Source organism: Seriola lalandi, unplaced genomic scaffold, assembly GCF_002814215.2.
Source record: "Seriola lalandi dorsalis isolate HSWRI2012SDOR001 ecotype SW California unplaced genomic scaffold, Sedor1 jcf7180002054579, whole genome shotgun sequence".
Classification (NCBI taxonomy): Eukaryota; Metazoa; Chordata; class Actinopteri; order Carangiformes; family Carangidae; genus Seriola; species Seriola lalandi.
The window spans coordinates 125,388-136,586 of record NW_019525132.1 but is presented as its reverse complement, the minus strand read 5'-3'; the positions used below and the strand labels follow the sequence as shown (position 1 = coordinate 136,586).

Here is an 11,199-nt window from a genome sequence, read left to right as displayed (position 1 = left end):
CGCACACTGACAACAATTACAGTAGAAAAACCATAAGGATAATTTAATTTGCTTTGTACAAATCATGGCTTCAGTCAACCAACATACAACGTGGACATGTCAACCACACAATACACAGGATATTGTATAGTGGAAATTACAAACAAATATGGAACAAATAATCAAATTACTCTCATAATCCCAGCAACAACAGAACATACTGTAATGATTCACACCCACACGCACAATATGTATCTGAGTCTGTTACATAACCAGGCAAAAATCTCAGGCAATTTTGTCATCAGAATCAGTTCAATTCATAGACATGCTTTGTGAGATGAAAAATATTATAGAAAAAGCTACAGGGACACTCACAGCCCAAAATACAATGAAATGCTGAGCAAAGCAGTCAAGAATATGAAACACATAAGCAGATGTATACAAAAATACCCTATGACATTAGATTTACAAGATAAATTTACATTGCAATTACATATGTACTGTATCAATGTGACATTTTCAAAAATTAAGCTATGACTAAGTTTCTTCCATAATTATGAGAATGTTGTTTCTCAGAGTGAGTGCTACCTATTATTTTGCATTTATCATGAAATTATTAAATCTTATAGTTATTTATGGCAGAAATAAGTAGCAGATGCATGACATTGATGGTTTACAAAACCGCAGTCTCAAGTAAACGCATTAAAGTAAAATTCTTTGTTTCACATATGTTTGTAAAAGTGCAAATAATCATTTGTGGTAAACACATGCAGACTGAAACCATGTATATGCATTTTTTTTAAATCTCAAAAAAAAAAAAAAAAGTGAATACATTTTGAACCTTAGTCTATCATTGTGTTATCCATGCTGATCGTTGATCTACGCTCTGTGGGAGTTGCAGTTTCTACATGTCCAGCCGAACAGACAAAAGTAATTACAGACAGTATGTACAAACACAGAGAAAGACACAGCTGATAAAGACAGAAAGGCAGACAGACATCTTTTAAAGAAACAAATATTTTTGGGAAGTCATCAAAGTATAAACTCAAAAATGAGATCCCCAAGATCCCCATTCTTATGATCTTTATTACATTTTTATACTTACCTTAAATTCTGTCTAACTCCATTATGATCACTTCCTAGGCACTGAGCCATACTCTCATCCATTGTCCATCATCCATTAATATTGCAAACAATCTTATAAAACATGACTCTCACCAGCAACACAACAATGTTTCCCCACATGTTGCTGTAGCCCTTCTCTCAGTGGATATTATTCAACATTAAAAAAAAGCAAAGTCTGTAAATAAAGTAATGTGGATGATTAATATCAAATGTGTGTGTTTTGGTGGTGTGCATGCTTGCAGCCGCATATATAATATGCACGTGTGTCTGCCACACACAATATAGTGCGATATGGGAAATGAGAAACATTTTTTCCCCCTTGGACTTTGTTATGTTGCATCTTGTGACTCACAATCCCCTTTTACCAATGCACATCATAGCCACCACCTGCATCTCTTTAATCCCATTTGATTTTAAGTTCCAAAGTGGTATGTGAGAAAGTAACTAAAGGAAAAGTATCCATGGCAACAACAGTCGATTAAATTGCTTTCTTTGCAGTCTTCACTTCAGATTTATTGATTTCTATGTATTAACCAACAAATGCTCATAAAGCACATGAAACGTCCATCAGGAGGGACCAGGCTTGTGGTTGTCATGAGCAAATTGTGCAGGATTAGATTTGTTTTTATAAAAAATCCACTTGAGGTGTCCAGTGTCCAAACACATCTCTTGATTTATTCCAATCTCCTCCTTTATATGAAACAGCAGAGTTGTCCATCATCAGGAGACAAGTGCCGAGAAGGAGACACAGATAATGAAGAGAGAGGCTGAGAGAGATATGAAAGAAGCCCGTCCGCAGTCATTGGCGTTCTCCTACAGGGACAAAACAAAAAATGATTTCACTTTGAGTTTCTTCCATGATTCAAGCCATTTTTATACTAATATGATGTCATCAAACAGTGAATAAATAAATATATGAATAAGAAGATAGTAAATTTAGAGAGGAGGGACATATATATATTATCACAATGTGTGCCGTGAAAAAACAATTGCATGTAAACCTGAACAAGCTAATAAGTTAATAAAATTTTAACTGAAATCAATGCTCGGTCAAAGTTGCTGTACAGTGGCTGCAGATGTTGTGAGTTTTGGAGTGGACCAATGAGAATCTGACCTGCGGGTGGTAGGCGTGGCAGGACTCGGGCCGTCTGCGAATCTTCTGCGACCTCATCCTGTCACACTTTACTGAGGCGTTATGTACAACGCGGTCAAGGCGTAACAACAACAGAGGTTTCTCTTGCATTCTCATTCAAATACCAACACAAGGATTTTTGCAATGTAAAGAACATATTACACAGAAATACCATGGCAGGCTCACAATTTGTACCAATTCAATCTGAACTAAATGTACAGCTGCAAATCTCAGTTTAAGTAATACAATGAGTGAGTCAAGCATGGTGCAAGGGGAAAAGCCTTATCAAAACACTATTATAATGTTCACATGTGGGAAGCCAGTGAGGGATCATGTCTTTGTTGCAAACCTAACGACTCCTGCTTGTTGTCCACACCCTCTCCAGAGCAGGAGTTTGCAGCAACAGGGAGTGCAGTACAAAGGGAATTCATTTTGGACTAAGACAAAAAGGGCAGCAAACTGATTATGGTTATTGGTACATTTTGGTCATTAGGAACACATAATGATGCTGTACTTTTAAAAGTGATAAAGTAAGGAGCGTGACGAACATGCCAATGAGTTATGCAGTGAAATATCAACTGCTCTACCATATCCGAAAAGTATGTTAATTTCTCAAGATGCTCAGTGAATACCAAAATAGCAAAGGATATATTTGACTTCTTTGGGCTCCAAGGTGAGCGGTCCGTACTGTCTGGAGCAGTCACAGTCCGCCTGAACCACCAGCATCAAAAGGTTGCTCTCTGGTATTTGCTGCACCACAAACATCCTGACGCACGCACACACACGCACACGCACACACACACACGCACACACACGAGAAGATAAATGTGAAAATGTGCACACAAACAAAAACACTGAGACAGAAAACCTCCCATGTCATGTACGACATTAACACATTTTTCAGTCGGAGATACGTCACCCCACAAATGATTAATAATACTAATAATAAATTAGCAACAACAACAACAACAAAATCACATACTCATTCATGAGTCATACATTTATGAGAAAAAAATACAGATTTAGTCAATGGCATCAATTGGTGGCAGTGGGTAATACTGTCAACCAAAACACTCCACTCAAAATGTCTAGATCTTTTCCAGCACAGGGACAAAAAGAAAAGCAGTGTCCGTGATGTGTCACGCCTCTTTTGGCCTCATGAGGGCGTTCACACCCAACATATGATCACAAACCTGCTGAAATAATACAGACCAACCACAGAACTACAGTGCTTCTCTGTGTCTCTCTTTTTCAAAGACACACACATGCTGTGATGCTTCCCTCTCTTTCTCCTCTTCCCTTCTGTTTGCCTCCCACTGTTTTGCCCATTTCTGTTTCTGTCACTCGCTCTTCCCCCATCTCTGTTTTTTCATTTACTTCCGTTAATACTTTCTCTCACTTTTCCAGTCGCTCTCTCTCTCACTCTTTAAATGCTTCTCGATCTTTCTATAACCCTGTGCATCCTGATCTAATTTCGTTCCTTTTCTACTTATTTCCATCTTCCTGATACTCTTGTATAAACACACACTGCTTTAGTATGCAGAGCAGAGCAAAGCCGCAGAAAATGGATTTTAGAAGGACAATTTAATATGACTGGTCCAGGGCTTAGAGAGGAGTGCTCTGCAGATTTGTGTGTGTATGAGTGTGCATATGTGTGCTTACTTCTGGCAGCGTCCACACTTAATAATGCTGTTGGTCTCTTTGACTGACGGCTCGTAAACGAAGCTGGGGTACTCGGTGTCACACGGCTGCAGGATGTCCCCTTTTTTCTTATGAGCTGAGGCTAATAGAAAGATAGATAAGGGTCACATCTCAAGGTTTGGAATATGAATGAGTGCGTGTGACAGTGTATGTGTGACGTTGTTGTTGCTGACTGACAAGCTGAGAAGAGAACGAGGGCTACTATTTAAATGCTTCACACTTCGGCCATTTATATCTCAGTCTACCATTACCAGAGCTGCTCCAGCTTGCTGTGTACTCCAAACAAAATTGAATAAGGTGCCTGTGTACAGGCAAAATGACGGTTTTCAAACCTGAAGGATGAGCCATAATGGCTTGTTACAATTTCACATCTGCTTGTGAGATATGGTTTTTGTTTGGTTTCTTAAGATTCACAATAGCTTCAGTCAAACTCTATGTTCAGTTGTTGTTTTGAAGTATTTCCCAGTTGTGCTTGTTCCCACTGAAAGCTACTTACATAATTGGACACACCAAATTTTATTTAGTTTGAAGTATACTACAAACACTACACCACACATTGAACACACACACTGAACTGTGATCCTCCTCAGAGACACTATAGACAGATACTCACACACGCTGAAAGATGGCTTGGCTGAATGGAGGGATGATGATGATGATGATGATGATGATGATGATGATGATGATATGGAGGTAGAGCAGATAAGTGACAGGTGGAGTAATGAGGTGGGGGAAGGGGATCAAAGGACACAATGTTATTATTGCATAATGACCTTCAGACTGGTGACCAATGTTACACACAACACACACTCCTGGTATTGAACTGACACACCATGCATGTTTGTCATTACTTTGACATGTTTGTGGTGACAGTGATGATGATGAAAATGATGATGATGTAAAGGCCAGACTTACTACACTTTTGTTAATTTGTTTTGTAATGGATGTCTTTTAGATTAATTTATGATAAATGATAATTGTTATTACTTTATAAAGCGAATATTGCAGCAACTCAGATCTGTTCTGAGGGTTGTAATGATGTAATGAAAATATACATAATTTGTAATAAAGATGCTTAGACCCTTACTGGCCATATGAGCTTACCATCAGCAAAATGCTCCATGTGCCACAAGCCACAGATATTAAACTCCAAGAGAAACCTTGTGAAGAAGAGAGAAGAGGGGAGTGGACAGAGAGAGGGAGTCAATTAGGCGGCTTTCATTATAGACCAAAAGCAGATTGCCAGCAGATTGCATGCAGCTTTCAAAAACTGGGCCAGGACCCAAAGTTGTGTCATGGGAATATTAAAATGGGTCCTCAAGTTATTCAGCAGTAATTGGAAGCTTTGGTCGCTGTTTTTGTCTTAACTGGATAACTAACCTGTTCTTTTTAATGTAGCTGCTGGATGTATCAAGTGACTTCAGCTCTTCCAAGTCACTACAGTAAAAACCGAAGCTGTTATCCTAAATAAACAGGGGACCCTCTTTAAACCCTTCCCCTTGCCAGGGGAAGGATTATCTTTGGACAGAGGCAAACTAGCGGTTTCCCCCAGTTTTTGTGCTAAACTAACTTAATGTTGGTGATAGCTTCAAATGTGCCATACAGACAACAGCGTAGTATTGATCTTTGTGTCTGACTCTCAGCAAGAAAGCAACAGGGATTGTCCCCAAAATGTTGATCTATTCCTTTAATGTTTTTGATTACTTTAGTAAATAACTATTATGTAATATAATAATGCTAATGTACTGTAACATGAAGATCTGGTCGCTTATAAGGATAAGCTACATCTCTTGCTCCAACAACATATATCAAAACAAGACCAAATAATTAAATGGATTTCAAAGTAATACACCTGTGATACATCTTTATGTATTTCACTTTTAATTCACTTCTATTTTCACTTTTTTACACGTTGTGATTTTTTTTGTGTGCAAACGGTAACAGTGCTGCCAACCAAGAAACAAACTTTCCACAAAAATTACAGAAAATTTGAACAAAAATCAGCTATATTTTGCAACAGTCAATTCTGGTTGCCCTTAGCAACACTTACAGTAGGAAGTTGGAGAGGAACCACTTGAGTGCTGAAGCCAAACCATAGAAAGGCTGAAGAGATAGATGGATAGATTATAGTTACTGCAGAATTGATTGGACCATTGTGGTAATAACATCGTATACAGAGTGAGTTTGCTGTACATACGCTGAGGAGTGGACGGGAGCTGCTGACAGAGTGTGAGTTCATCTTACACATGGCCTGGTAGTCGAACAAGGACACCCTGAGGAAACACACACACAAAAGCACATGGTGTTGCTCTTCTGGCAGTATTTCACTGACTTACATCGATTTCTTGACCCCCCGGCAGACTATTACACACAGCACTGAATGGCTGAGCTTAACCTTTGTACAAGTCCTGATCCCTAACTTAACTTAGAAAAAAAGGAAACCAGAAAGAAAATCATCTCTGTGCCAGAATTACTTTCCTTTTTAAGCAGAGGTTTGACCCAGTGTCTCAACCTTTTCTTGTTTTTCAGCTGACTATATTTGGTCCTTATGCAGATAGAAGCACAAGAACACATAAATATACATACAATCTCGCAGATGTATGCACATCCACTGGAAACATAGACACACACACACACACACACACACACACACACACACACACACACACACACACACACACACACATGCAGCCACTGAAGTTCATGCATGCTCAAAACCAGTTATGTAATATCCTGTGTCAAATGAAGCATGACGAAATCTTTTAGCTGTTTAAAAATAGCACATCACTCATGAGATTTCAAACATAAAAGACGGGAAAAAAATATGAGGGGGAAAAAAAAAAAATCCAGAGCAGCCGAAGAAGCTCAAAGGGGAGCAAAAGGGGAAAGCAGGGATATCTATACCACAAACACCAAGATGGGTGAATTACCTTCCCTCGACATGAAGAGAGAAGAACACAAAGCAGGGACTATAGCATAAAAACAAAGCTTTTGAATCTCTATAATGAGAGTAAAGAACAGCCTCTAGGCTATGGTCTCACATGCATACTGATGCAAGGCTTAGATGACTAACAACCAAAAACAAAGTAGGAAACATTTACAGGCCGACCTCCTGGTTAATTTGTAATACAGCATCGGGGTGACATGTAATCATGTTCATAAGCCAGTTTCAAATGCATCGTATTATAAGTATGAGACACTGGGATGCATAAAATAGCACTTTAATTTGCAAAACAGTGAGAACATTTCAGCCTCGAGCCACAGAGATTCAGGCCTGTTCAGTACAAGGCAATTCCCTGCTCTTAGGTAACAGATAGAGAAGACAGAGAAGCAGACAGATGGATAGACAGACAGACACTCAACTAACTTTAAAATAGTTCCTCAGGTGATGACAGGTATTACCTTTTGAACATGCCCATCCTGATCAGTGTGGTCATCACTGATCCGTCAACCTCGCCATAGAACCTCCCCGCCTATCAGGAAAGAGATAAGCCAGATAAACTCTGTGTGAAATGAATTGTGTGAACTTATTAAATTTCTGTCATGATAAACTGACAGAGGGAATATCAAATCCCTTACTTGGTGTTGATCCTTCCCACTCTCACCTCAGAGTGAACTACGTGATTAATAATTCATGGGTGTTATATTGTGTGTTGGTTCGCAATGTATGTTATCTCACATGATATTGCTGGAGAGTCTCTATTAAATGCGGTCGGCAGATGTGGGCCACAACAAGTATCCTGACAAAATCCGTGTACGACCGTCTCTGAAACTTCACTTATTAGAACATTATATCTCCTTTGTTTAATCTGTCAGAAACCAAAGTGTATAAACGACTCACAGTAATTCTGTGGAGCCTTGTCATCACCATTGACGTTGCCAGGCAACAAGCAGAAACCCATCTAACTCTTGGCAAGAAAGTGAACAAGAGTATTTCCCAAAATCACAAACTATTCCTTTATTATGGTTTCACTTAAACCTTAAAAACACCAGAGCCAGGCTTAAACCTAAATGTTTGCTCTAATCAATTACAGAATGATTGGGAATATATTTCTTGTTTATAAACAATTTATTTCTTTTATATATTTCTTGTTTGTCTGCTCAGATGAATTAAATTAAAACCTTCAACACATTACACATAAAGACCACAGTGACCACAGGGAAGATTTAAGTGATTGTGAGATGTATAATTGTATTTCTAAATAATAGGCACAGAACGGTTTGGATCTATATTCCAAGCAAGCTTCTTTTCTTGCTTTATGATGAATATTTACAAGTGTAAAGTTCTCAAAGAATCAAGTCAAAGACTAAAAAGCACTCCAGCTAAATTATCTCTGTCTGTGCAAGTGTGTGTGTGGCTTTGTGTGTGAACTCACATCATTGCGCTGTTTCGAAACTAGGACAAAGCCATTATTGTCAATCACAAAGCAGTCGATATCCTGAGATGTGAAAAAGAGACAGAGACAGAGAAAGCAAAAGATCTGTGTCAAACATAAAGGACAAAGATAACAATAATTCATATAATTATTATACAGTTAAATAACATAGTTTGGTGTTTCCGGGAGCCTGAACACCCAGATATTACGACGACGCAAATACATGCTGGCTTGATATACTCACAATGCTGTCACAACGAAGAGGACAAATCCCCTCTATGTTAGAGCACTGGAGAACAGAAAGAGGAGAAAATGTTTGCAATGTGTTTCACCATTTCCAATTTAGATTTTCACTGACAAAATATAGGTGAAAGTGATGACTGCGAGTGTGAGAGGTGTTATTATCTGATGAGTCTGTGTGCATAAAGGAGGCCATGTTTGTGTGTGTGAGGAAACGATTGAACACATGCTCTGTCTGTGTTTTTCTGCGGAGGTGTTAGGCTTGAACATGTGTCAATGTCAAAAGAAAAAAAATAAAAGCGTCAGTGTTGGTGAGAAGGCGTTAATTTGTGCGCGATATGTCTTGACTACCTGAGATGTGCTCCTGGGTGTCTTGTTTGCAAGTTTGTGCACGTTTAATTTCTGCATATCTGCGACTGCCTGGATGAATGTGTGTGTGTGTGTGTGTGTGTGATCTGTTTTAACTGGGGTGTGAAGCTGACTTCACAGAGCTCAGCAGGTGCTGTGAAAATGTTAAATTTGGTTCTGTACAAAAAGTAAAGTGATGTTTTGAAAAATGAAGAGAGGGAAAATTATCAGACTTACATCTGTGTCATTTGGCTGAGACGATGCGTGGAGAGGAACAAAGAGAGACAAAACGAGAGCATGAAAAAAAAGAGGGAAACATTACTTCAGTTAATGATGTGTAAGTCAATGCAATGACTACACTGTCTTCATTCTCACTCTGTCACTGTTTGTTTGCTGTTGACAAAGCCATCATCTTCTCAAAGAACATGTTTCAAAAAGGGACAAAAGACTCCAGACTTTCCTCAATGAATGATGTTTTCAAGCAGTCCAGAACAAGGTCAAAAACAAAGTCTGTATCCTTGCATTCCGCTAAACTGCCCTTTATTAATATAAGTGTACTTTCCATAATATAAAAACTTTTCTCTGTCAACACTGTCTGTACATTTTTACATCTAACAGTTCTGTTCTTCATGTGTGGACTGGCCATGAGACAAAATGTGATCAGTTCTCCTCTTCACTTTATGGTCATCTTATGTGTACAGTACGTGTGGGTTAGGGTCTATGGACAATATGTCATTGGAATCATGGTCAGGCTATATAGAGCGTGTCGAAGTGTGAATGAGACAATCTGTCATCCTTTTCAATCCTATTACAGCAAAGTGTCAGTCTTTCTCTCTTGCTTCCCATCACTGCCTCCTGAAATAAACTATAATTCGGTGAGTGGACTGACAGAAATGATGATTCTTCCCCAGACACTAAGGGCAAATGGCATGGTTTGATGAGGGAAGAAATTTGCGGGGAAACTAAATTCAGATGGGTGACAAATTAAAGAAAAAACCTGAGTAAATGAGTCTGCATTTGTTATGAGAAACATAACAAATGCAGATGCTTCCACACAGGTGCACTGCATGGTACAATTAAACAATTTAGTCAGGGCACGGATGGCAGAAGCTAAAGACAGCTGATCTGGCCAGTGTTTCAATAGAAACTTTGACTAAAGTGACACCTGCATTTAGATCTATGAGACAGATATCAGTAAATGGAGCCAGACATTGTCGTCAACAGCACATTTGATGACCTTGATGCTTGTGCATTAGTCCCATATGTGAGGAAAAACAGAAGAGAAGGTCTTCCTTAGGTGACTGAGAAGGTTGATGCAGGATGTGATCAGACTGTCAGCAAGAATAGTCCATCAACAGTTACATAGAGAGGAATATTATAGTAGTGTTGCAGTGCACCTATCATTACAAAGACAAATGCACATTTGAGAGTTTAATGGTGCAAAAACCAGCAGCACTGGTCTACACAGATGTGGAAAAAAGTGATATAGTCAGATGAATCATCCCTCACCATATTCTCAACAAGTGGGCGAGTACACCACCAGAACGGTACAGGCCTGAGTGCATGACCCCCCACACTGAGGGGATCTGAGGGGCATTTTGTGTGTCGGGGACTATCCGTCAATTCTCAGTCAATTCTCAGATTGTTAATTCTGCTAATTAATTAAAATTAAAACTGCTAATTTGTTATCACCACAATATTGCCTCTTCATTAAGCAACAATTCTACATCTCATATAAATTCTTTTCCTCCAGTGTCAGAGCCAGTTTTCTAAATCTTAGCAGTGGGTAAGATGCTGTTCCCTCAGTTCCTGCGTTGGTAAATGTGTCTCATCTAGGAGCTCCAGGGGGAGTCAAGGTGATGGTGATTATATATATATTATATATTATATATATTATTCCATACTGAGCTTTGCTATGACATAAACCCTGGTTTTAAAAATGATCAAATTACATAAATACATTTTGAAGAAAGCTACTTAGTTTCTTAAGATAAAACATTTTCAAAAGTTGCAGTGGACTGCTGTCACAAACACATAAACACAGCATGCATGCACAGAGTTAACAAACATGGAATTATAGGCAAAGGAAAACAGCTGAGTCTTCTCTGTGAGATAAAGAGCATGCCAGGATGTGAATAGGAAAAAATCTATCATCTTCTGATTCCCATTACTCTCACTACATCTCCACTCGCTGACAGACAAAATATATCAGCAGAGGACTGTCAGAGACATACGGCACATTACAGTGTAGGATTCACCCTGAATATTTTAATGTGATATATCTTTACAGAATTGTGG

At 38.8% G+C, this 11,199-nt stretch overlaps 1 protein-coding gene across 1 annotated transcript in view; it reads right to left on the bottom strand.

Annotated features, from left to right (window-relative positions):
• Nucleotides 1-16: 16 nt before the first annotated feature.
• Nucleotides 17-11,199, bottom strand: part of cacna2d4a (calcium channel, voltage-dependent, alpha 2/delta subunit 4a) — an 86,550-nt gene continuing 75,367 nt past the window's right edge. The window contains exons 30-41 of the mRNA XM_087177038.1: nucleotides 9,139-9,153; nucleotides 8,558-8,602; nucleotides 8,314-8,376; nucleotides 7,340-7,410; nucleotides 6,135-6,210; nucleotides 5,988-6,040; nucleotides 5,042-5,097; nucleotides 4,551-4,571; nucleotides 3,899-4,019; nucleotides 2,882-3,002; nucleotides 2,219-2,296; nucleotides 17-1,917 (exon numbers count right to left, since the gene is read on the bottom strand). Coding sequence (XP_087033164.1) covers nucleotides 1,825-1,917; nucleotides 2,219-2,296; nucleotides 2,882-3,002; nucleotides 3,899-4,019; nucleotides 4,551-4,571; nucleotides 5,042-5,097; nucleotides 5,988-6,040; nucleotides 6,135-6,210; nucleotides 7,340-7,410; nucleotides 8,314-8,376; nucleotides 8,558-8,602; nucleotides 9,139-9,153 — 813 coding nt within the window. The 3' untranslated portion in view covers nucleotides 17-1,824. The remainder of the gene's footprint in view (nucleotides 1,918-2,218; nucleotides 2,297-2,881; nucleotides 3,003-3,898; nucleotides 4,020-4,550; nucleotides 4,572-5,041; nucleotides 5,098-5,987; nucleotides 6,041-6,134; nucleotides 6,211-7,339; nucleotides 7,411-8,313; nucleotides 8,377-8,557; nucleotides 8,603-9,138; nucleotides 9,154-11,199) is intronic.